The 24,820-nt window shown below is 60.5% G+C and overlaps 1 protein-coding gene across 7 annotated transcripts in view; it reads left to right on the top strand.

Annotated features, from left to right (window-relative positions):
* The first annotated feature begins 210 nt into the window (after nt 1-210).
* Nucleotides 211-24,820, top strand: part of ABCA2 (ATP binding cassette subfamily A member 2) — a 34,050-nt gene continuing 9,440 nt past the window's right edge. Inside the window, exons 1-32 of one of the 7 annotated variants that reach the window (XM_042052435.1) lie at nt 211-430; nt 7,335-7,428; nt 7,608-7,610; nt 9,730-9,841; nt 10,262-10,428; nt 10,624-10,751; nt 10,871-10,975; nt 11,439-11,624; nt 11,706-11,924; nt 12,528-12,862; nt 13,109-13,268; nt 13,478-13,606; nt 13,887-14,054; nt 14,793-14,889; nt 15,247-15,420; nt 15,501-15,603; nt 16,109-16,223; nt 16,573-16,763; nt 16,995-17,145; nt 17,439-17,643; nt 18,098-18,262; nt 18,570-18,750; nt 19,044-19,256; nt 19,573-19,769; nt 19,850-20,032; nt 20,449-20,633; nt 20,722-20,842; nt 21,569-21,856; nt 22,891-23,109; nt 23,262-23,364; nt 23,725-24,050; nt 24,505-24,718. In XM_042052435.1, coding sequence (XP_041908369.1) covers nt 365-430; nt 7,335-7,428; nt 7,608-7,610; nt 9,730-9,841; nt 10,262-10,428; nt 10,624-10,751; nt 10,871-10,975; nt 11,439-11,624; nt 11,706-11,924; nt 12,528-12,862; nt 13,109-13,268; nt 13,478-13,606; nt 13,887-14,054; nt 14,793-14,889; nt 15,247-15,420; nt 15,501-15,603; nt 16,109-16,223; nt 16,573-16,763; nt 16,995-17,145; nt 17,439-17,643; nt 18,098-18,262; nt 18,570-18,750; nt 19,044-19,256; nt 19,573-19,769; nt 19,850-20,032; nt 20,449-20,633; nt 20,722-20,842; nt 21,569-21,856; nt 22,891-23,109; nt 23,262-23,364; nt 23,725-24,050; nt 24,505-24,718 — 5,303 coding nt within the window. In that variant the 5' untranslated portion in view covers nt 211-364. Of the gene's footprint in view, nt 431-7,334; nt 7,429-7,607; nt 7,611-8,290; nt 9,842-10,261; nt 10,429-10,623; nt 10,752-10,870; nt 10,976-11,438; nt 11,625-11,705; nt 11,925-12,527; nt 12,863-13,108; nt 13,269-13,477; nt 13,607-13,886; nt 14,055-14,792; nt 14,890-15,246; nt 15,421-15,500; nt 15,604-16,108; nt 16,224-16,572; nt 16,764-16,994; nt 17,146-17,438; nt 17,644-18,097; nt 18,263-18,566; nt 18,751-19,043; nt 19,257-19,572; nt 19,770-19,849; nt 20,033-20,448; nt 20,634-20,721; nt 20,843-21,568; nt 21,857-22,890; nt 23,110-23,261; nt 23,365-23,724; nt 24,051-24,504; nt 24,719-24,820 lie in introns of those variants that run through there. The other 6 variants (XM_042052438.1, XM_042052434.1, XM_042052441.1 and 3 more) reach the window with 6 other exon arrangements.

Here is a 24,820-nt window from a genome sequence, read left to right as displayed (position 1 = left end):
AGGGGAGCGAGGGTTCCGCAGTCCCTGGGGCAGCACGCCCGCTCCGGACAGGCCGCGCCGGGGCCTCTGCTGCCGGGATGAGCCGGGCGCGGGCCGCGCTGCGCCGGGGCCGCCGTGCGGGCGGAGCGGGCGGGCCCGCCGGTGCCTTTAAGAGGCGGCCACCGCGGGCCGGGGGCGGTGCTGGTGCTGCGCAGGGTCGGAGCGGGTGCGGCGGAGCCAGGCCCGGGCCGAGGCCGCTCCGCTTCCTCGCAGCCCACGGCAAGCAGCAGTCGGCGGTGGGGAGGGGATGGCGGTGGGCGGCGGGTGACCGCGGAGCTGAGCGCGGCGCGGCCCTTCGGCGGGGCCGGCCCGGCCCGACCCGACCATGGGGTTCCTGCATCAGCTCCATCTTCTGCTCTGGAAGAACGTGACACTGAAGCGGCGCAGTCCGGTGAGCGGGGGCGGAGGGGCCCTGCAGCCCCAAGGGGCGAGGCCGAGCCTCGCGTGGAAGTGGTGCCGGGGGGTCCCCCCGGTCCCTTGGCCCGGCGGTCCGCCCGCCTCGAGCCGCCCGTGCACGAATGCTCCGGCCCGGCGCACCCGCCGTGCGGCAGCAACAGCTGGGGCTCTCCCGCTCCGCTCTCGTGTCCGTGGGGGTCGACCGGGCCCGGGGGCCGCAGGAGGAGCCCGGCACCGGGGCTGGATGTCGCCCCCACCGGGTGGGATCGTTCCCGAGCCTCGGTATCCGCCGGGTATAAATAGGTTTTCAGCCCGTATGTGGGTCGGAGCCGCCTGTCTTCCGTGGGCTGGAGAAGAGCTGCGCTTCGTGGGGTTGGGGGCCAGAGAGCTGGTGTGTGTCCCTCCCGGGTTGGCAGAAGGGGCAAGATGGCATCGACCGTGCTGTGACCTCGGGGCCGCTGTCACCTTGTCGAGGCTCCCTGTGTGGGGTCGCCTGTCAGTTCTGCGAGGGAGCCGCGGACCGAGGGACCCCGCGGCCGTGGGCAGGGGGTGGGTGAGCGGCCCGAGGGAGCCGGCTATTTTTAGCGGGTGGGGGAGGGGAGCGAGCTGCTGCTCGCAAGCTGGCATCGCTTTTCTCTTCCCCTCCCAAATATCCTGCAGGCCCGATCCTGCTGTTCCTCGCCGGCAGCCGCCAGCACCACACCCCGTGGCCCGCTGGCCGGAGCAGCAGAGGCCCCTGTGACAGGAGCAGGGCCGAGCCTGGCGCTGCAGGCAGGTTTCCCTGCACGGGCAGCCCCGGTGCCCCCAAAATGGATGAGGGGGATGATGCTCTTTGGCTGAGTCATCTCTGCTCTTTACCCTGAGCAGAGCTGCTTGGCACGACAGGGGCTGCCCCGGACCCCTGCCCACAAGAATGAGCAGCCTGGCACAGCTGGGCCCTGACACACGCCCACTCACCCAGCCCTGGCTGCCGTGGCCATTGGGTTACAGAGTGGGGGTGCACACAGCTTTTGGGGACTCATTTCTGGGCAGTGTGGGGGTGCAACGCAGGAAGCTGTGGCTGGAGGAGGAGGATGAGGATGGCCCAGGCCCCATCACCTCCATGTGTATGGACTGTTGCTGGAGTGCCACTGCTGCAGCCAGGGTGGCAGGCTATGGAGCAGCCCCTCCTTGCCCACCCAGCGATGCAGTGTGTGCATGGGGTGTGCAGGGGACCAGCCGTGTGCCAGGCTGAGAGCTGGTCCCAGTGCCGCTGCTCATGGACGGATTTGGTGCAGTCCCTGGGACAGCTGTGCCCTGAGGATGTGCATGCCCAGTGTGTGTCACCTCCTTCCTTGTGCTGCTGCTGTGTGTGAATTCCAGAGTCACTTGGTGTCCCTGGTCTGCGCAGGGGCCATCATCCTGCCCACTCCTGGGGGAGCTCTGCCCTCTCTTAGCAGTGCTGGGCTGAGCTGCCAGTGCTGGCTGGCCAGGGCATAGCCAGGCCCTGTGTGGTGGCTGTGCCTGGCATCCAGCAGTGGGTTCCCCAGTGCAGGTCTGCCCTGGCAGTGGCCACAGATGGATGTTTCACTGAGAGAAGCCAGCTCCCTCTGGGGTGATCTTACTGCAGCATCCAGAGGCTGGGGGATTGGAGCAGGGAAGGGGGGATGCACTAGCCCATTCTCCTGCTAGGTGTTCACCCAGGGGCAGGCAGAGTTGGGGGTTTCTGGGCTTCTCCCAGCCTCAGAGTGTGGGCACCAGCAGCTGCCTTTTAGCACAGCCTGGTGCTGCAGGTGCTCCCCTGGGGTCAGTCCTTGCCACCATGTGCTCCCCTCCTGGCAATAGGTGGAGCAGCAAACCCAATGCTGCAAGATGGGGTGGGAAGCAGAGACCCCAGGTTTGACTGAGGGCTCTGGGCTGGGACTTGAGAGCTGGAGCAGTTCTGTGTTCTGCCTGTGAATGCTGATGGCCTGGGGGTGCCCATGGCAGCCCTGGGGATTGCTGGTTGTGCCTTGAATCTGCTGGGACAAGAACTGTTAAAGGATGGGCTCTCCCATGACTTTGGTATCTGGTTTAAACCCATGTTGGATGTAAACTTAGCAGGTACTCTCTCAAAAATCACCACAGGCACAGTTCAGGGTGTTCACCCACCTGCCCTGGGGCTCTTTGTGCCCGTTCCTTTGGGATGGGCAGGCAGCCACAGCTGGAGCTCCCCAAGATAGTAGTGTGCTGCCAGTTTTCTTGGTCATGGGGAAGGGTTGGTGGGCAGGTCAAGGCTCTTTTGGGGGAATGGTGTGAGCAGTTCTGTGCTGTTTTGGTGCTGCAGCACATTGGTGGGGCTCCCTGTACATGGGCCCTGGGATGAGGGAAGGGGTACAGGGAGAGCTGACAGCAGCGTAGCTATTCTGCCCTGTGCAGGATCTGTGCCTTCTGCTCTTTGTCCTGAAGACAGAAAACTCTCTCCAGACAGGAGCTGGCAGATCTGTCCCTTCCCCCTGGCTGGTGGCAACAGAGCTGGAGGGAAACTGATGCTGCCAGAAGAAGGAAGGCTGATGTTTGGGGTGCCGGGGGCCTGTAACAGTGCCTCTGCTGGGGTGCAGTGCCCCTAGAACCCTGTGCCTGTGGCGCTGGGAGGATGCTGGTACCGGATCCTGCAGCAGGAATCGGTTGGGTGCTGCCCTGGCTCTGAGTGCTCTTTGCCCCCTTGTTGTTTGCAGCAGGTGTGGGGAGGAGAAGCACGGGTGTCAGGGGTGTGCTGGTCCAGCAGTGTCCCTGTGAGTCCCTGTTGGCAGGCAGCCGGGGACACCTGTTGCAGAGCACCTTCCTGCTCTGGCTGCTGGCATGACCCTGTGCTCGGGTCAGGCATCTTGTGCCAGTGGAAGGGTGGCCGTGTCCCAGTGCTGTGTGGCTCTGGGACAGGGCACTGGTGATGACATGCCCCCTCAGCCCACACGGGTGCCTGGCTGACACCGCAGGGATAGGGAGAACCGTGGTGGATGTTCCTGGGTCCTCAGCTCAGGAGCTGTTGACAAACCCCAGAAGGGATTTCTTCCTCCTCCAGCCTCCCCACGGCAGGACCCCAGGCTGCTTAGCCAGGGCTGTCGGGGTAGAGATGTGCCCATGCTGGAGACAGGGGGTAGTGGGACAGGAGGTGATGGACATAACTGGCAGTGACCAGAGGCAGAGGTGAGGGCAGCCAGGCCTTGGCAGGATGGGAGTTGGCAGCCCCTGGACCTGGGCTTGTCCATCCCCATGGGGCAGGTGACCTTGAGGAAGCCTCTCAGGCTCACACCTGGGTGGTGGCCATCAGTGAGTGTCCATGGTCAGGTCCCCATCGGAGCTGGGGGGCTTGGCACAGCCTAATGCATTTTGGGGCCTATCTTGCCCCAGAGCTCTCATGCTCATCTTTGCCAGTGACCATGGCTTTACCTGCCTGTGCTTTCTGGCTGTGGGCAAAAGTGGGCGTTTAATGGTGATTAAAGTCTGGAGCCATGAAAATTTAAAGGTATTTCTGCAGCCTTAAAAGTTGGATCCCGCAAGAGCTGAGAGCCCCATCCCTCAGGGATGCTGCAGGCCAGCATCTGTTGCCGGTTCCTGCTGGCACTGTGGGCAGCACTGGGGTGGGAAGAGAGGCTGGCAGGGAGTAGGCAGCAGCTCCATCCTCCCATGAGGAGCACAGGCAGACCCAGCCCTGTTCTCTGGGGGGTATGTGTGGGGATTTTGGATGCTGTGTGTGATGCTGCTTCACCTGTGTCGGAGCCTTGCAAGTGCCAGGCTATGGGAGAGGGGGGCTGACGTGGCAGGTTTGGGGTGCAGGGGTGTCACTGGAGTTGCCAGCTTGAGAGTCTTAGGATGGGGGTGCCCAGCCCCTGGCTGCCCCTCTCCCATGCCATGCTGGCTGGAGGATGTGGCTGTGGGCATCAGGCATTGCTTGGGGACAGGCAGGAGGGAACTGAGCAGACTTTTGGGTGGCAGCGATGGACAGGAAGAGCTGCCTCTGCCTGGCCTGGCTGTCCCCATGACTACTGGGACATGAGTGCTGCCACATCCTGGGGACACCAGTGGAGTTGTGCATTTGTCCATGACCTGATGCCCATGTCCATGCTGACCCTGGCTCCAGCACATCTCCCAGCTGTCCCAGTGCTGGCTGGAGGTGGGCATGGTGGCACCGTTGTGCTGGGCTGCACTGTTTGCTCTGCTCTGTTTGCACCACTGTCCTGTGGTGCTTGTCTGGCCTTTTGACCTGGCTGTGTGGGAGCTGTGTGTTGCAGCAGGCACTGCTGCCTCCTGCTTGGCCTCTCGCTCCCATCTGATGGTGTGGCAGAGGATGGGCACAGGCATTGAATCACTGTCCCAATGCTCCAGGAGAGACATGTCCCCCTGCCAGGGGCCAGCACCCTGCTGTGGCATCCATCCCAGCTCTGCCTCCCTGCCAGGGGAGCTGGGCAGGACCCTGCCTCCCCTGCCTCCAGCCAAGGGCAGGGCCAAATGTGGGACAAGTTACCCCACTGTCTGTAGGGTGGCAGGTGGACACCCAGCACTTGTGCGAACCTGGACAACACCTATGACCTCATCATGACCTCATCCAACCAGGCTGAAATGAACATGTGGCAGGGGGTGTAGAAGGAGTGAATGCCACCATCCAGGAGCTGTCCCTGGCCCCACAGCCACTGTCACCTGGTGCAAGGGCTCCTGGGACCAGTGTCCCACCCTTGGTCCTGCGCCTGTGCCCTCGTCGGGAGAGGAGGGAGGCAGGGGATGGGTGGGAGGGCAGGGCAGACTAGTTGGTGCAATCATGGCCAGCTGCTGGCAGGGATGGGCCCCTCTCTTCTCCTCTCCTACCTTCTGAGGAGCATTTCCTTCTCAGCTGCTTGCATCCTGGCCATTCCTCCTTGCTTCCTCACACAATCCCAAAATATTCCCCAGTGTCTTGCACCTGTGGGCAGGGACCCCACCATCCCCAGGCTGTGCTGGTGTCCCTGCCAGGTGCCTGTCTGGAAGGCTGAGGCTCCCTTGGGCCCCACTGCGTGCCAGTGTCCCACTGTGGGTGTAGAGCAGCCCTGGCTTCCCCATCTCTGCGAAGTTCCCATGGGGGCAGCTCTGGGGACCGGGGGCCAGGATCAGTCCCAGAGGTGCAGACTGGTAAACAGCCATCTGCTACTATGTCTGCCCATCACCATATCCCTCTGGGTGCCAATAGGTGTGGATCAGCCTGCTGTGACACTGGAGTATGTGGCAGTGCAAAGGGGCTGGGAACAAGGGACATCTCTGGGAATGGAGGTGAACGAAAGTCAATGACCCCTGTCAAAAAAATAAATAGCAACAAGCAGGTTCCTTGCCACCAAGGACAGTCCCCACATGAGCCTGGTACAGCCCAGCGTGGGGGTGTGGGGATGGTCCCCCCAGTGCCCGGGCACAGAGGCCCCGTTGTGTGCCTGGTAAACAGGCAGGGGGCGGGGCGGGGGCCCGGCACAGCAGTGTGTGTCAGGGTGTCCCCTGCTAGCGTGCCTTGTGCAGGAACAGTGACACCAGGGACTCTCCCTGGGACTGGTTATCAGAAAGATGAGGAGTCTCTGGTACTGCTCCTGGGGCATTTTCCATCCCCTCCAGCCCTTCTTCCTCTGGTCTCTGCCTCTTCCAAAACCAGGAACTCTGATGTGGCGAGGGCAGCATGGGCAGCAATCATGGGTGCAGTCGTGCTCATCCCACAGCAGTAGCACTGTGGCCATTTGCTGGCAGGGACCCACGTGCAGGGGTCCCACTGCTCACTGCCATTTGGGGCTGCTCTGACTTTCTTGACCGAGCGCTGGCAGCCCCTGAGTGAGGCAGCATGGAGGTGATGTTGGAGACAGGAGGGCTTGACCCTGTCACCTGTTGGCAGCTTCATCCTTCCAGGCAGGTCTTGCCATGTTAAAGTCCATTCTTCCCACCCCATGGGCTTGCCCATTGGCGCTGGTCGCTGGTGGGAGGCCGGTGTGGGTGGTGTAGCAAGCACCTTCCCAGCAGTGGAGCTGGGCCCTGCCCTGCCCATGGTGGCAGCAGGTTTTGGGGTCTCAACAGCTGCCTTGGGTCTCATCTGGCCCTGGAGTGAGCCAAAGTTGGCTCACCTCACCCTGTGCTTCAGTTTCTGAACCTGCAGTTGTTCTCTGCTGCTGGGCAGTGGGGCCGTGATGTGTCCGGGCACTCCAGTGCAAAGTGGCAGCAGCTGTGCTGGCAGTGTGCCTGGTGCTTGCTCCTGCCCATGGCTGGAGATGCTGATGCCTATCCCCAGGGCCTCTGGGCATGGAGCCTAGCCTGGAATTCTGAGCCACTGTGGCCAGGAATTCCTGGGGATTTGCTGTTATTTACCACATGCTGCCAGTGGAAATTCTTTGCAGCCAGAGCCTTTTGGGAGGGCATGGAAGGGATGCCAGGATGGCACAGTTGCACCTGGAGCTAGTGCCAGGGGCTGGCTGAACTGAAGGTCTACCCTCTGCTATTAGACTCAGCTGTTGGACCTGGTGACATCCAACAGTGGCACAAGTGACAAGGGAGCATCATGCCGCTCCAGGCTGTGAGGGCACTAGCCTTCAGGACTTGAGGTGGTCTCCCTGGGCAAGCCCAGCTGTAGTGGACCACCACGACTGGGCTCAATCCCCAGCACACTGTTGGCACTGCTGGAGGAGGGATCCATCCCTTCTGTGTACCCTGCCCTGTCCTGCAGTGCTCTGGACAGGGTGGAGCAGGCAGGAGGTTGTGGGATGCCCAGGAAGCCGTTTGCCGCTGGCTGAGCTGTGACAGAGCCACCAGCCATCTGCAGAGTGTGGACACAGTGCTGCACTGCACCAGTGCCTGGGGACCCCTGTACTGCCCATGCTTCTCCCTGGTGGCTGGGTTCTGTCCCTAAGCATTGTGTTCCCTCTGCTCTGTGTCATCCCCAGTGGGTGCTGGCCTTTGAGATTTTCATCCCCCTGGTGCTCTTCTTCATCCTCCTGGGGCTGCGGCAGAAGAAGCCAACCATCCCTGTGAAGGAAGGTGAGTCCCGCCAGGGCGGTGCTTGGGGCGCTCCCACACTTGGGGGCACCCTGAGGCTCTGGGGAGATGCTCCAGCCTGGGGGCAGGGGGGACCTCGAGAGGCCTTTTGGGAGACATTGCACTGGGCAGGGGCTACAGCCAAGGACTGGTGGGGCAGACATGGTGGGTGGAAGTAGCAGTCTGTCCCAATCTGGGGAGGCTCCCCTGGGGATGGCAGCACTAACCAGCCTGTGACTGTCATCAGCATGGACATTTTGCACGGGGAAGGGTGAGCCGGATGGTGCTGGAACAGTCACAGTCCCCTCGAGTTCTCGAGGGTCAGTTGGAGTGGCTCTGGGAAGGGCTCCCCAGTGAGGGGGAAAGTGACTTACAGGAATCCCTGTGCCTGGCCCTGGAGGGGGCCAGAGGCCTGGCAGGATGATAAATTGATGGGACCAGAGCTGAGGACTCTGGGAGAATTCCAGCTGGAACTTTGGCCTGGGCTCTGGTGCCTGCAGGCTGTGCTGCTGGGAGGAGGCAGTGGAGTGGAGCTGCCAGCTTGCAAGGGCCTGTGGATGCCCACCTTGATGGGTGCCCTGGCACAGGTGGCACAGCAGAGCCAGGGGAGATGCTGGGCACTGGTGGTAACCCCAGGTAACGATGGTTTGAGCCTGTGTTTCAGTGTGTGCCGGCGAGGGAGAGCTCAGCTGCCAGCACGGTCCGGCTGCGGCAGGCACTGCCCGGGTTCCTGCCCCGGCGCTGACGTGCGCTCCGTGTTGTGTGGTTTTTGTTCTTTTTTGCTCATGTTTTCTTTTTCTCTCCCACCATCTCCCCTGCCCGCCTGCCCTTCATGCCTCAACTGCATGCGCCAGTCTGTAAGTTGGTGGGACGGGTGGGCGCCTCCCCCCATTCCCTTGCCAGTGCAGGCCTCGTAGTCTGGGGAGGAAGAGCCTGGTTTAGATCAACTCACTCTGGCCTAATCCATGCCTCTGTAACCCTCTTGCCTTCCTCCACAGCTGGTGAAGATGAGCTTGGGCAGCACAGTATGGCCCCTGCCTGCTCCTCCCTGGGAACTGACCAGCCATGGTGGTGTACCCCCTTGGCTGATGGTGCTGGGTTCCCCAAGTGCTGGGGCCACTGGTGGCCATGTCCCCGGCCTCCTGGGCTCCACAGGGCTCTCCAGGCCAGGTGGAGGCTTGTCTTACCCCTTCTTCTTGCCTCCCTCCTAGGGCAAGGTCTGCTGGGTCCTGTCACCCATGTGGTGGCCTGTGGTCACCCAGTCTTGGCCAATCACCAAGGGGTTGGGGCTGGCTCCCACCCTGGCACCACCACCAGGTCCCTGTCTTGGCCCCTCATGGCTGGGACAAGCTGGGATGTGGCACTAGAGGAACCTCAAGGCCAGGAGGATGCCGTGCATTGACTTTGTCACCAAACTGTGGCATGGCCACCAGTGTGGGGTCCCACCACCCCAGCAGGCTGCTGGCCCATCCCATGCTGCACCTGTCTCTTGTTCCTGCCAGAAGCCCATCTTCACCAGTCCCCGCCGACTGTGGCCATGCTAACAGCACTGACCTATCTCTAACCACAGGGTCATCGGATGGGTGGTGAGAGCAGGGTCCCTGCCTGGCACTGCCCGGTGACAACCTGTGCTCTCCATCAGGCAGGGGCATTCTGGGCTTGCCCTGCCCTGGGGAGGGACATGGGAGGGTCCCAGCAGGGATGATGGTTTAGTGTCAGTGGAGGGGGGAAGGTTTGCCAGCCCTTTGCTGCTTCTTGTTTCTTCCATGTTCTCGTTCCATGTCTCCATTTCCACCCACCTCCAGCCGCCGCACGTCGGGGCAGCCGGGTTGGGGGGAGGCTGGGGGCTCTGGGAGCTGCAGGTGACGACTGTTTTCCCTGTCGTATTCTTCCTCCTTTTCCTCTGGAGATCCACAGCTGCCTCTGAGGCTACTAACAGGAGAGGCTGGGAGCCTGGAGGAGGTTGGTGGCCACCTTGGGGGCAAGCAGCAGAAATTGGCATCATCATGGGACTCAAGGGACCCATCACCCAGGGCAGAGTGGGTGGGGGCAAGAGGGCTGGAGCCAGGGGTGCTGGAGCTGCCTGCAGCCCCACAGAGTCACCAGCCAGGACTGCCCTGATGGGAAAACTGCTGACTTCTGACCATGGCCACCAGCCTCCCATGGGCTCACAGACCCCAGAGTGTGCTTTTCTGAACTGAGTGTCTGTTTCTCTGGTGGCCCCCTTCCCCTCCCTGCCTCTTTGCCTCTCCTCCCCGCTGCCTGCACTTTCCTTGGCCTCTTCTGCACTCTTACTGGCTCCAGCTTTCTACACGGCGGCCCCGCTCACGTCAGCCGGGATCCTGCCGGTCATGCAGTCCCTGTGCCCCGATGGCCAGCGTGACGAGTTTGGCTTCCTGCAGTACTCCAACTCCACGTGAGTCCTGCCCTCACCATGCACTTCCACTCCCACCCCTCATGCTCCCGCACAGAGCCTGCCCCTTTCCATGCTGGTGCTGCCACCCTGGGGCTGAGGCAGAAGCACTTTTGGCATCCCCCAAAGTGCAGACCACCGTGTCCTCAGGGTGCAGGGGACACCTTGGTCTATTCTGCTGTGGGCTCCCAGGTGTTTGGTGCTGGGAGAAGGATGGAGGTGGCCCCTGGAGACACCTTGAGGTGCTGGGGCTCTCCTCTGAACCCTGGCACACTGGATTCAGTGCGCAGGCAAGGGCAGTGGTGCCCCGTTTCAGACAGGACTGCTGTCCCCTGCACCTGAAGGGCTGTTTCCCCCAGAGCTCTGGGGAAGGTGTCCCCATCCCTCTGTCCCTGAAGCCAGGGTGGTGCTGGACTCTCGCAGGGTGACACAGATTCTGGAACACCTCAGCGAGGCAGTAGAGCAAAGCAGCCTCTTCGACCCACAGCACCCAGGACTGGAGGAGGAGCTAGAGTCGCTGCGCCGGCACCTGGAGGCCCTCAGCAGCCCTGAGCCCAGCTCCATGGAGACCCACTTCAGCAGCCGAGCAGGTGGGTTGTGCTCTGCCTGCCCCACCTGCCTGTGTGGGCAGGGACAGAGTGCCAACTTGCCTGGCACCCAGCAAAGTGGTGTGTGGGGCAGTGCCCTGCCACTGTCCTGCATCACTGCATCAGGCCAGCTCTGGGGCCATGCCGTGTCCCTGATGCTGGTGGGCTGCTCTGACACCCCACCTTGCTCCTTGGCAGGGTCCGGCTTCACACTGGCGTGGGCAGCCAAAGACCAGGGCGAGCTGCGGCGCTTCCTGATGCAGAACTTGTCCCTCCCCAACAGCACAGCTGAGCTGCTCCTGGGCTCCAGCATTGACTTGCGGGAGGTGGGTGACCTCTGGGCTTTGCAGGGGTCTGTGCTGCCCCATGAATGGCAACCAGCTGGGATTTATCCTACCCTGCTCCACTTGGCACACCTGGCAGTCCTGCTCTCATCTCGATGCAGGTGTACCGCCAGTTTTTTGATTCCTTTCCTTTGGTACCTGATGAGACCCATGAGCGAGACCTGTGGGATGGGTTTGGCCCCAGCAAGAAGATGACACAGCTGGAGGTGAGGAGCGGTGCTGCATGCAGGGGACATGGTGGGGTAGAGCCTGTCCTCTTGTCCCCTCGATATCCCATCCCAGGTGATCTGGGGCAGTAGAGGGCTGTAGAGGGGCTGTGGCAGAACATTGTCAGGGGGCAGAGCAGCAGCAGGGATGGCTGGTGTCCATCCTGGAGCTGCGACCAGTTCCCCTAGGGTTATGAGACACACCAGTGCCTATGCCTGGGTTTGCCATTGCAGTGGGGGTTGGCACTGCCTGGTTGGTGGCTGTAGAGGGAGCAGGGGAAATTGTTCCCCCCTTGTGTCTGGCATGTGGGAGACCCTGCCTCTGCACATCCCTTTTCTTCCCCCCCGCCCTGTGGAGACCATGGGTGCTGTGGGGCTGTTCATGTATGCTTGGGGACACACAAGGATGGGGGTCTGGGGGGAGGCCCCATGCCACCAACCATCCCCATTCTTCGTCTTGCAGAAGAGCCTCCCCAGTGGCTGGAGGAGCCTGCAGGAAGGGCTGGTTCACAGGGTGCTGCGGGACCCAGTGGCAGCCCCACACCGGCCGGCGCTGCTCCGCATTCTCTCCCAGGCTCTGGGCCTCACCAGCACTGCTGTGGCACCTGCCATCTCTGATAGCCCCCAGGCCTTTGTCACCGAGATGGAGGTGAGCACCTCGTGGGGCAACCTGGGCTGCTCTGCCAGAGTGGGCACTGCAGCGCTGTCCCTACAACTTCCTGCCCTGTAGAGTGTCCTCTTCACTGGGCCAGTGCTGGAGCAGCTGACGTGTGAGCAGAACCCAGGGGGACTGCGCCGCCTCCTGCACGTGTCCCCCAGGCAGCAGCCGCTGCTGGCAGCGTACTGGGCACTGGCCTGCAATGGCAGCCGAGCCACCCGCCAGGAGCGCTTTGCTGCGCTGGCCACCGAGCTCCAGGAGCAGCTGGACACCCCCAAGATTGTCAGCAGGGTGAGAGCTGAGCAGGCGGGGCAGGCTGGTGGCAGGAATAAGACTTGGGCAGAGGTTTCTACTCAGCTAGCATTGTGTTGGGATGGGGAGCTGTTATATGGCCTGGCTTCTCCTGGTCACCCCCTTCCCTGACATGAGCACTGGGTAAGATCCCAGGTGATTTCCCCTCTAGCACTTGTTTGGACACTGCCTGTTGGATGGGACTGAGCGTCTCCAGCATGTTCCAGTGTGTCCCTGCCAGCTTCTCTCCCCAGGACCAGCAAGGCTCTTGGTGGCACAGCTCAAGGCTGGCTCTGAGGTCCCACTCCATGTCCCACCCAAGCTCGGTCCTTTGTAGAAGCAGAGGACCACCCTTCTTCCTGTCTTGAATGATACCTCCTGTCCTAACCCAAGTCCCTGCCAGCATTTGCCACCATTCTCACTGCCTCATAGCCACAGGTGCACAGCAGTGAGTCCAGGGCCTTTCCTGGGCACAGCTCCAACCTTTTAACCAAGAAAGTGGAGTTGCTACTGCTTGGGGTCCCCATTGGTCCCTTCCTAATGGCAAGGAGAACCCTTTGTTGTCCCAGCAATGAGTAACTCCTTGTCCACTCATCCTGACAGCTGAAGCTGGAGGAGGTGAACAGCACGGCCACCCAGCACCGCCTTCGTGCCCTCCTCGAGGACCTGGTGGAGATGGAGAAGGTTCTCCGGGACGTGGACATCCTCTCAGCACTGGCCAAGCTGCTGCCCAGGGGAGCCTGTGCCAGCAAGGCCCCACTGCCCACTGCCAACAGCACCAGCTGGGCCAGCACCAATGCCACGGCCGGCAATGCCACTGCAGAGGAGGAGGAGGGTGCCGGGGAGGGTCCTTCCGGCAGTGACAACCCCCAGGGGCAGTTCTCAGCATTCGTGCAGCTCTGGGCGGGGCTGCAGCCCATCCTCTGCGGCAACAACCGGTAGGAGTGCTGGGGGATGGCTCCAGGTTCTCCCTGCACAGGCCAGGGGTGTTACCCCTTGCCGAGTAGGCAGGATGGGTGCTGGACTGCAGCCTTGTGCTGCAGCCAAGGATGCTGCCTGTGTTGGGCAGCACCATGCAGGCACTGGAGTCAGTGTGAAGGCCTGTCATGGGCAGCGGTGGGGGCTACCTGCAGCAAGGGGTGCTGGGCCTGAAGCAGAGTGGACAGCCTGAGCTCCCTTTGCAGGACCATTGAGCCTGAGGCACTGAAGCAGGGCAACATGAGCTCACTGGGCTTCACCAGCAAGGAGCAGCGGAACTTGGGCCTCCTTGTGCATCTGATGACCAGCAACCCCAAAATCCTGTATGCACCTGTGGGCACTGAAGTTGACAAAGTCATCCTGAAGGTGAGGGATGCATAGGCTGGGGCCCCTGTCCTTCTCCCACCAGTCCTGCTCTGCAGATGGGCTGTGTGGCAGGGAGGAGGTTTACTGCCAGACACAGGCAGCTCCCACAGGCAGTGGGAGGTGGGCAGGTATCTCCATGGCTGCTAGCCATCCCAGAGAGCAGGAAGCCCCTGCCTCTGCCTGTTGTGTGACCTTTGCCTGGCCCCCAGGCCAATGAGACCTTCGCCTTTGTGGGCAACGTCACCCACTACGCCAAGGCGTGGCTGAACATCTCCCCTGAGATCCGAGCCTACCTGGAGGAGGGCAGGCTGCAGAGGCGCATCCGCTGGCTCCAGCAGGTAGGACAGTGTGGTGAGGATGAGCCTGCCTGGGATTTACTGCTCAGGCAGTGGAGAAGGCGTTGTCCTCCCCCCAGATACCCTGTTACTTCTTCATGGGGTACTCCCTGGTACCCACCTTGCTCATGTGGAGGCTAGTCTGGATCCCTGTGCAGTGTGCACGCTGTCCCCCATCCCCAGGAGGAGCTTTGGGCCCTACCTGTGTCCATGGGGAGGACAGTGACCTGAGAGGCAGGGCATACCCCAGCTTCTCCCTCCCATGTCTTCCTCTCTGTCTCAGTTGACTGCTGACCTCCACAAGCATCCAGAGATCCTGAATGTCTCCGACAGTGATGTTCTCCACAACTTCCTCAACGGCAACTTCTCCCTGCCCAATGCCAGCGTCCTGCTCCAGCAGCTGGATACCATTGACAATGCTGCCTGTGGCTGGGTCCATTTCATGGCCAAGGTGAGGTGGAGCCCACCTGTGGGAAGGTTGAACCACCCACAGCCAGACTCTGTTGGGCTGAAGAGGGTCAGATCCACTGAGACTTTTTTAAGAGCATGGGACAGGAGCCCTGGGGGAGGTGGTGGCTCCTGCAGTGTCCAGAGGAGCTTTGGGGTAGATGTCTAGGGTGGAAGTGCTCACACACTGTTGACTTCAGGGGCTGGGGCTGGCTTTGGGTGGCGCATGCTGTAGAGTGTGCAGGCTCTGTGTGCTAGACCCATCCGGGGCCTTGGGATCTCGCTAGCCTGCTGGAGCATGTCCAGAGAAGGGCACTGGAGCTGGGGAAGGTTCTGGAGCACAGGTCTGATGGGGATGGACTGAGAGAGCTGGGGGACCTCAGCCTGGAGAAAAGGAAGCTCAGGAGGGACCTTTTAAGTCTCTACAATTACCTAGAAGGATGTTGCAGCCAGGTAGGGGTTGGTCTTTTCTCCCAGGTGACAGGACAACAGGAAACAGCCTAAAGTTGTATCAGGGGAGGTTTAGATTGGATTTTAGGGAGAACTTCACTGAAAGGGTGGTCAGCACTGGAACAGGCTGCCCAGGGCAGTGGTACTAACCCTGGAAGTGTTCAAAAAGTGTGTGAATTTGACACCTGGGGACATGGTTTAGTGCTGGGCTTGAAAGTCTTTGGGTTAATGGACTCAATGATCTTAGAGGGCTTTTCCAATCTTAGTGATTCTATGATTCTCCTTCCACTAGGTCAGCGTGGACATCTTCAAAGGCTTCCCGGATGAGGAGAGCATTGTCAACTACACGCTGAACCAGGCCTATCAGGACAATGTCACGGTTTTTGCCAGTATGTCCCTGGGAACCAGCCCTTCTCAGGGGTCCCTGAAACTTTGCCCTTCTCCAGCTGTGCCCTGGAGCCACTGGCTTCAGGATGTGGGTCACTTGGTGCACGTTTTGGGTGGATGAGGGGGCTGAGCATCTCATGGTGCCCATCTTCTGCCCCATGCTGCTGTCCTGGCTCTCCCACTCCCATGGCCTGCTGTCTATGTGCCCTCGCATCCCATGGGGGTCTCACATCCCTGGCCATGCCACCTGTCTCATCCATGGCAGCCCTCACGGTGCCCTCCCCATCCCTTCCTGCTGCTGTGGGTCAGCTGATGTGGCTGTCCCCCTGTGGACTCTCTGCCTCTTCTGCTGCCCACAGGCGTCATCTTCCAGACCAACAGGGATGGCTCATTGCCCCCCCATGTCATGTACAAGATCCGGCAGAATTCCAGCTTCACGGAGAAGACCAACGAGATCCGTCGGGCATACTGGCGGCCTGGCCCCAACACCGGCGGCCGCTTCTACTTCCTCTATGGCTTCGTCTGGATCCAGGGTAAGTGTCAGCGCCCTGCCACGGCTGCCCACAGCCCTGGCCCCTGCGCACTTAGCCTGGCCTCTCCTCCTCTTCCACAGACATGATGGAGCGTGCCCTCATCAACACATTTGTTGGCCACGATGTGGTGGAGCCCGGCAACTACGTACAGATGTTCCCGTACCCGTGTTATACCCGGGATGAGTGAGTAACACTCGCCTGCAGGACCTTCCCCCTTCCACTTTGCAGCCCTGGATACTTTAGCTGGGGAAAGGGAACAAGTTTGGGGGCCTGAAAGAGATCGGTGACACTGGGAATGATGAGCAACCAGTTAAGTCCAGTTCCTTGGACTACCAGGCTCAGGAAGGCAGAGCAAAGTAAAGGAATGGCACATGGGTCTGTCAGTGGTTATGGATTACAGTGATGTGGAGGCAGCACCTGTAAAAGTCCCAGAGCCAGCAACACTCCTGGGCATTGGAGAGGGCCCCATCCGCACCACGGTAGGCAGGGCCCTGGGCTGAGCCCGTGGCTACTACCTGCCAGCCACAACACTGGATTATCCTGTGGGCTCACTGGAGAAGTTCTTTTAGGGCACTAAGGAGGTGCTGGGTTAGAGACTGGTTGTCCCTGATTGGTGGGAGAGCCCCTCCACAGGTCTCTGTGGCAGTGCCACCATCCCGTTCTCCTTTCTCTTCCTCTACCCCATCAGCTTTCTCTTTGTCATCGAGCACATGATGCCCCTCTGCATGGTGATCTCCTGGGTCTACTCAGTGGCCATGATGATCCAGCACATTGTGACAGAGAAGGAGCATCGCCTGAAAGAGGTAGGGATGGTGGAAGAGATTCTTGGGAAGGAGTGGGCATATCTGAGCCCTACATTCTGTGCTGTGTCCTTGGTCACCTTCCTTGTATTTCTGGGTTGTATGAGCTGGGGCAGATGCAGATCCCAAATCCCTGGGCTGAGATGGTTCTTCTGAGTGTCCCCAGCATGAGATGAGCCCTGCCCAGTGCCAGAGGGAGCTGAGCTCCTTGGCACCCCAATGCGGGGTGCTGTGTCCTGCCCACTCCCAGCAGCTCCCTTGGTGCCAGCTCTTGTTCTCCCAGCCCAGTGAGAGTGGCAGCAGGGGTGCGCAGGGCTGGGGACAGCCCCGCTCAGCAGTTTTGGCCTCACAGGTGATGAAGATGATGGGCCTGAACAATGCGGTGCACTGGGTGGCTTGGTTCATCACTGGCTTTGTCCAGCTCTCCATCTCGGTCACAGCACTCACTGCCATTCTCAAGTACGGCAAGGTCCTGATGCACAGCGACGTCCTCATCATATGGCTCTTCCTCGCCATCTATGCCGTGGCCACCATCATGTTCTGGTGAGCTGCCTGGTCTGTGCTGGGCAGTAAGGGGGCATGGGCAGTGCCAGGTTCTTGTGCCATGGAGTGAGGGTCCTGGGAGCTGTGTGGGCAAGGGCCGGTGGAGGGACAAAAGTCCCTCCAAGCAGCAGATTTGGGGAGCCAATTTATTGCCTCAACACCACCAAAACCAGACGGCCTGGGGAAAGTCCTGGTGGAGTAGGATCTAAGGAGACACTGTCCGCCCTGCAGCTTCCTGGTGTCGGTGCTCTACTCCAAGGCCAAGCTGGCCTCTGCCTGTGGCGGCATCATCTACTTCCTCAGCTACGTGCCCTACATGTATGTGGCCATCCGGGAGGAGGTGGCGCATGACAAGATCACAGCCTTTGAGAAGTGCATTGCGGTGAGTTGGCTGCGGCAGCTGGGGACGTGCTTGGTCCCAGGTTTGCCTCAGGCACCTCGTGTCTAGTACAAAGCCACCAAGCTGTCACCAAGCCCTGGGCAAGCCATTGCCTGTGTGAACCACCTCCCTGTGGGACTTTGGAGGTATCTCCAGAAGGTTTGCTGCCTCTCAGGGCCAGGAGCATTTCCATGGGGCTGGGTGGGGGCAGTACTGGGTAGGAATTCACCCCAACCTGTTCCTCTGGCCTGTGGTTCCTGCTGACCTGCCATTCCCTTCCCTCCACCTCTTCACAGTCACTCATGTCCACCACGGCCTTCGGGTTGGGCTCCAAGTACTTTGCGCTGTATGAGGTGGCTGGCGTGGGTATCCAGTGGCACACCTTCAGCCAGTCACCTGTGGAAGGCGATGACTTCAACCTCCTGCTGTCCATGATGATGCTGGTTGTGGATGCTGTGGTGTATGGGGTGCTCACATGGTACATCGAGGCCGTGCACCCGGGTAGGTGTGGGCAGAGGGGCATGAGGGCACCCCAGACCTTACAGGAGCCTCTTTGCTGGAGGAAACCTGCCCACATGTCCTAATCTGCTAGTGTCAGCCAGGTGTCTCAATTCAAGGGCCAGCTGTAGCAAAGCCGGATGTCCACAGCTGGGATAGTGATCCCCCTTATTTCCCCTTGTGGAGGCATCTCAGCTGCTCCCTATTTTTTCATTGTAAAACTGAAGCATGAGCCAACCCAACCTGAATCCCAAAGGACTTTGTTTCCTGGCACAGCCCCCAGAGCTGCCCTGAGCCCAGCTGGCTGGAATGTTCATAGCTGCCACCCTGCAGTGGTGACCTGACCTGGGGAAACCCCCAAGCCCATGCCCATGCCAAGCTCTGACCCAGCCCTCAGCAGCTTCTGCATGGCCCTGGGTGTAGGGTTGGCCCTGACTCCCTGGGGTTGTGGTTGCAGGCATGTTCGGCCTGCCACGGCCCTGGTACTTCCCTTTCCAGAAGTCTTACTGGCTGGGCAACGGGCGCGTGGAGACCTGGGAGTGGACCTGGCCGTGGTCACGCACCACCCGCCTCAGCATCATGGAGGAGGATCAGGCCTGTGCCATGGAGAGCCGGAGGCTGGGTGAGGGCAGCTGGGGGCGGCAGTGGATGGCACAAGGGTGGCCCTGGCTCTGCCACAGGGTCTTGCCTTGGCCACGGACCCCTGTGCTCTTGTCAGGGCAGGATACTGAGCCGAGCACTGTGGCCTCTCTGGGAGCTGCCACTGTGGCATGGGAGGGGGAAAACGGGCGAGAAGCAGAGGGGAAGGGACCACAAGCCAGCATAGTCACCATGGGATGGAGGCGGGTTGATTCATTCCCAGGGAGCCCCACTCGAAGCCTGGCTTCCCTGCCCTCCTCTGGCTCCTCACCATCCCACTGTCACAGCAGAGGAGACGAGGGGCATCGAGGAGGAGCCAACCCACCTCCCCTTGGTTGTCTGCATCGACAAGCTCACCAAAGTCTACAAGACAGACAAGAAGCTGGCGCTGAACAAGCTGAGCCTCAACCTCTACGAGAACCAGGTCGTGTCCTTCCTGGGGCACAATGGTGCAGGCAAGACCACCACCATGTGAGTGCCTGTCCGGGCTGACAGAGACCATGTTCCTCTGGCCAGCTGCAGAGTGTGAGGAAGGGGCTTTGGGATGTCCCTGCAGGGCCCTGTGGCAGCTGGTGCCATGCCCAGAGGGCAGCAGTGTGGGTGTGGGGCTGGCACAAACATGGGACAGGCAGTAGGCTCATGGCCCTGTGCTGATAGGGCTCTGCCTGGGTCCCAGCAGATGCTCCCAGAGGTGGTGGTTGGCATTGGGACCAGACTGAGGAACATGAGCTCCCTCACATTGTTGCCTTTCTCCATCCATCCAGGTCCATCCTCACTGGCTTGTTCCCTCCAACGTCTGGCTCTGCTACCATCTACGGCCATGATATCCGTACGGAGATGGACAAGATCCGGAAGAACCTGGGCATGTGTCCCCAGCACAACGTGCTCTTTGACAGGCTGACGGTGGAGGAGCACCTCTGGTTCTACTCGCAGCTCAAGAGCATGGCAGAGGAGGAGATCCGCAAGGAGATGGACAAGTAGGCACCCTCCAGCTCCTTTGTCTTCATCCATGCCTTTGGCATGAGTGAGTCTCCTTCCTGCTGGCTGTACCAGGGGGTGTGATCTGGGGGCAGAGGTGTCCCCTGGAGCAGCTCCACCAAGTGTTTTCCCACCCTTGGGGTGTTAGGCTGTGGAAGTGAGCAGAAGATGCTCATAGGCCTGACTGCAGCTGGGCAGTGCCAGCAGCTGAAGGCCGCAGGTGCCTTGTGGGGAAGAGGCGTTACATACTCCCCACAGGCACTGGGCACCAGTACAGCCCCCCCAGCATTCCTGGTGCTTCCGCCCTGTCCCCAGGATGATTGAGGACCTGGAACTCTCCAACAAACGGCACTGCCAGGTGCAGACTCTCTCGGGCGGCATGAAGAGGAAGCTGTCAGTGGCCATTGCCTTCGTGGGTGGGTCACGGGCTGTTATCTTGGATGAGCCCACAGCTGGTGTGGACCCATATGCCCGAAGGGCCATCTGGGACCTCATTCTCAAGTACAAGCCAGGTGAGCAGAGCTGGGCAGAGCCTGGCATGCTCCTCTGTGGCAGCCCTGGCCCCTCTGCTGAGGCTTTGTGCTGCCATCAGGGAGGACCATCTTGCTCTCCACACACCACATGGATGAGGCTGACCTGCTGGGGGACCGCATCGCCATCATCTCCCATGGCAAGCTCAAGTGCTGTGGTTCTCCATTGTTCCTCAAGAGCACCTATGGTGACGGCTACAAGCTGACAGTGGTGAAGAAGCAGTCGGACACCAGGAACGGCACAGGTCTGGGGTGCAGTGGGACCCTTTGTTTAGAGGAATAGATGGCACCAGCCCTTCTTCAGCCCAGCAAAGGAGAGGTCAACACCCAAGTACTCCCATCCTGAGTCTCCTTAAGGCCACTTGGAGGGCAGAGGGGATAGGGTAGGGGTGTAGGAGATCCCATTGCTCAGCCTTAATTTTTCCGAGCTGCGTCCTTGGCCAGACTCTACACAGTGGCATTTGTCTCCAGGTGCTGGTTCTCTCCAGCTTGTGGGTTGCCCACTGAGATGTCCAGTGTGGGCCGCATTGCAGAACACCATCCCCAGGCCTGTCAGGGTGACAGGGAAGCCCCCATGGCACTGGGGAGTAGGGAAAATGTGATGGGTCTTGGTGGGAGGCCAGGTGTGAAGTGACCAATGGGTACTGCCCCTCTGCCCCAGAGCCAGGCCAGCCACACAGCCCCCTGGGTCACTCCTCTGTCAGCCCCTGCTCTGAGCCTCGCGTCTCCCAGTTCATCAAGAAGTACGTGGCCTCCTGCCTCCTCATCTCAGACACCAACACGGAGCTCTCCTACATCCTGCCCAGTGAGGCCGTCAAGAAGGGCTGCTTTGAGAGGCTCTTCCAGGTACCTGCAGGGGCTGGCAGGGTGGACAGGCAGAGGGCTGTGGCACTGTGGACATCTGCCCTCCTCACGCAGCACTTTGCTCCCACAGCACTTGGAGCAGAGCCTGGAAGAGCTGGACCTCACCAGTTTTGGGCTGATGGACACCACGCTGGAGGAGGTCTTCCTGAAGGTGTCTGAGGAGGACCAGTCTCTGGAGAACAGTGACGTGGGTATGGGCACTGGCGGGGCACAGGGTGCTCCTGGGGCTAGTGAGGGGCTGTGTGATCTTGCTGGGCTTGGTGGCTGCAGGAGTCTCCTGTCCCGGATGGTGGAGGGGTTTCCAGCAGAGCCCATCCTGGCCAAGGGCAGCCAGCCTCTGCTCCACTCTGGGTTTACTCCCACCTGGAATAGTGTCTAGCTCTGGTGTCCTCAGCACAGGTCTCCAGAGGACACCATGGAGATGCTCCGAGGGCTGGAGCACCTCTCCCATGGAGCCAGGCTGGGAGAGCTGGGGGTGTTCATCTGGAGAAGGCTCCAGGGAGACCTTATGGCACCTTCTAGTGCCTAAAAGGGGCTTGAAAAAATGAGAGAAGGTCTTTACATGGGCAGATAGTGTTAGGACAAGGGCGGGAATGGTTTTAAACTAAAAGAGGAAAAGTTTAGATTAGATGTTAGAAGGAAATTCTCCCCTGTGAGGGTGGTGAGGCCCTGGCACAGGCTGTGCAGAGGAGCTGTGGCAGCTCCATCCCTGGAAGTGTCCAAGGCCAGGTTGGACGGGGCTTGGAGCAATGTGGTCTGGCAGAAGGTGTCCCTGTGCATGGTAGAGGGGTGGAATGAGATGAGGTCCGTTCCAGCCCAAACCGGTCTGTGATTGTATGATATGATCCATCCCCAGTCGGTGGCATGATGCAGTGAAGAGTAGCATGGCTGGTGGCAACCCACATTTTTTCTTTCAGACATGAAGGAGTCCAAGGATGCCCTGCAGCCACCTGCCTCTGAGCTGGGCCCAAAGTCTGAAGCCAATGGGGAGCCCCTGGCCGAAGCGGCCCTGCCAGAGAAGCCGGAGGTGGAGCTCAGCAACCTGGTGACCTGCTCCAAGCTGGCGCAGTCGCAGGCGTCCCTGCGCTCAGCGTCCTCGGTGGGCTCCGTGCGCGGCGATGAAGGTGGGGTTTATTCCGAATTCTTTGGGGATTACGCGCCCCTGTTCGATAACCGGCAGGACCCCGATAACGTCAGTCTGCAAGGTTGGTGCTGCTGGTGCCCGGCCAGCGGCAGGGGCCAGGGGAGGTGCTCAGCTGGGACATGGAGGGTTTGCCCAGGGCGGACAGAGCTGGCCCTGGTCCCGCAGGGTATGTGGTTGTGTCTGAGGTGGGTGGCTGAGACTGCTGGGACAAGAACCCGTGGGGAGAGGACTGATGGTGCATCCAGCAACACAGCACCCAGAGAGCCACAGCCTGGGTGGGGGGGCTGGGAATGGGCTCTTTCCACAAGTTTGCACCCCATACTGGTAGGGTGTACATGAGGGTCTCGTGCCAAGGCATGGAGCCAGTGAGGGCAGCCGCTGTTGGCTCTGCCTCTGCCTCCTGTGTGTCTCCAGTGCCACCTTGCAGACTTGCCCCACTAACATGCCCTGTCCCCACACTGGCACCAGTTGGGTTTCTCCTCTTGGCCCTTGGGCACAGAGTCACCTTCCAGGTGGTGGCTTCACCTGTCATACCCTGCCCCAGGTGCAAGGCTGTCCCTGCCTGGATGTTGGGATTGCTGGATATGGAGGGTGCGGGCAGGTGCCTTGAGGTTGTTGCTGTAGTCACAGATCCTGTTCTGGGTTATCTCAGCAACTCTTGTGACTAATTTAGGGATGTGCCACCTCTTCCCCCCACTAAGGCTGTGGGAGGCAGAGCTGGGACAGTGCTGTGGCAGAGCTCCCACTGTCTCACTGGGACTCCCACCTGTGTCTTGTTCCCTGTTCCTGACTCTGCTGACCCCTCATCAGCTGGCAGAGCTGATGGGAAAATTGAGGGGTCCTAGAAAAAAGCACCAATTTCGGTTGTTTTTTTAAAACTATTGTCTAAATTTTCCTTCTGGGGCCAAGAGGAACCTGCCAGCCAGCTGCCTTGCTTCCCACTGCACTGCTGCTGTGGCTTGGTGGCAGAGTTGGGGTTGGGTGCTCACCCTTGGGGTGGCTGAGCTGGGCTGGGTGTCTGGCTCAGCTTTCTGGTGAGCCCAGGCAGGTGTGGGAGCAACTGTGCCAGGGGGCTGATGTCCTTCTCCCTCCCAGAGCAAGAAGCAGAGGTGGAAGCAGAGGATCGTGACCTTGCAGGTCAGGGGAGCTTCAAGCTGGAAGGCTCGTGGCTGAAGCTACGCCAGTTCCATGGGCTGATCGTCAAACGCTTCCACTGTGCCAAGCGCAACACCAAGGCCCTCTTCTCGCAGATCCTCCTGCCCGCCTTTTTCGTCTGTGTGGCCATGACTGTGGCACTCTCCGTTCCTGAAATAGGTGCATGCAAGCCGCCTACCTACCTGCATGCTGGGTGGCCTGTTCTGCCTGCCCCGGTGTGGCCACTGGCTGCAGTAGGACAAGGCCAAGGCAGTTTCCCTGTGTGCAGCGGTGCTGTGGGTACGAGCAGGTTCCTGTCCTTGTCCCCACAGGTGACCTGCCACCCCTCATCCTCTCGCCATCCCAATACCACAACTACACTCAACCCAAGGGCAACTTCATTCCTTACGCCAACGAGGAGCGGCGTGAGTACCGGTGAGAGCTGCCACCGCTGGTGACCAGCACCCTGTGCCCTGTCTCCATCTGTGGGACTGCGAGGAGGGCAAGTGGGGAGGGCAGCCCCAGCAAGCCTAGTGCCAGGGCTGGGTCAGGCTTGGAGCAAAGCCTGGCTGGTGCCATGTCCCCTGACAGAAAGCAACCCCTGTCCTGGCCCGGGTGTCTCTGGGAGATGTGGCAGCCCTGGCGCTGTGACTGGCAGCTCAGTCATGCCAGGCACAGGCTGTGTGTGCCCATGATAAGTGCCAAGGCCTCAGGGAGGTCCCGGAAGAAGATGGCCATGGTGCTGAAATGTGTCTCCTGCTCCTTGCTCCTCCTCACTGGCTCCTTTCTCTGCAGCATTAAGCTCTCTCCGGATGCCAGCCCTCAGCAGTTGGTGAACACTTTCCATCTGCCCTCTGGTGTGGGGGCCACCTGTGTGCTCAAGACACCCTTCAACAACACACTGGACCAGCCCATGCAGACCCTCAACCTCAATAGCAATGAGTCCAAAATGCTGGCAGCCAAGTACTTCGATGCCATGTGCATTGACTCCTTCACCCAAGGCCTTCCACTTTCCAACTTTGTGCCGCCACCTCCATCCCCAGCTCCCTCTGACTACCCCATGTCAGTGGATGAGGACCTGCTCCATGCCTGGAACTCCACGACCTTCTCTGCTGTTAAAGGTATCACCTGTGCTGCGTGCTCCTGTGTCTGGGATTTTTCTCCAGCAGGGAGATGATGATTCTCCTCACAAAAGTGGCTCCAGGGACCCCTGGGAGTACCTGTTAGTCTGGCCTGGCCACACAGCAGAGCTTTGTTGGGCTGAACTTGTGGCTCTGGCCATGGAACACTGTCCCCATTCAGCCCCAGCCATGCCAGTAGAGCCCGTTGGATGGTGACACTGTCACAAAGACCTGTGAGGAGCCTTGCATCACCTTTGCTGGGTGTGGTCCCCAGCCATTTCTTCTCCAGCCACACCTCGTGGCCTGTCTCTGAATCTCTGTTCCCCCAAAGCTTTTTGCACGTCCATCTCTTGGTCCACAGGACCCTGCCTGGCCAGCCACCCAACCCTCATGCTGTCCCCAGCAGCTGGGGCAGGCAGGAGCCTGGCTGTGAGCCACCCTTTCTGGTCCCCAGGGACTGTGACCTCAGCCCCCGCCCTGCCCCGCATCATCCATGAGCCCATCAAGTGCACGTGCTCCATGCAGGGGACTGGCTTCTCCTGCCCTAGTGGCGTGGGGGGTCATCCCCCGCAGATGAAGGTGGTGACAGGGGACATCCTGACAGACATCACAGGGCGCAACGTCTCTGAGTATCTGCTCTACACCTCGGACCGCTTCCGGCTGCACAGGCAAGAGGGGAGGCTGGGAGGGTCTGCCCTGCGCCATAGAGCAGGGGTGAGGACACCTGCGCCAGGGTGCTGGCTGGAGTCAGCAACATCCTCGAGCAGGGT

The sequence above is a fragment of the Corvus kubaryi genome, unplaced genomic scaffold (genome assembly GCF_017639235.1).
Source record: "Corvus kubaryi isolate FWS band 111438036 unplaced genomic scaffold, C.kubaryi_AGA036_p1.0 78, whole genome shotgun sequence".
Taxonomy (NCBI): Eukaryota; Metazoa; Chordata; class Aves; order Passeriformes; family Corvidae; genus Corvus; species Corvus kubaryi.
This window is presented reverse-complemented; position numbering and strand designations above follow the sequence as displayed.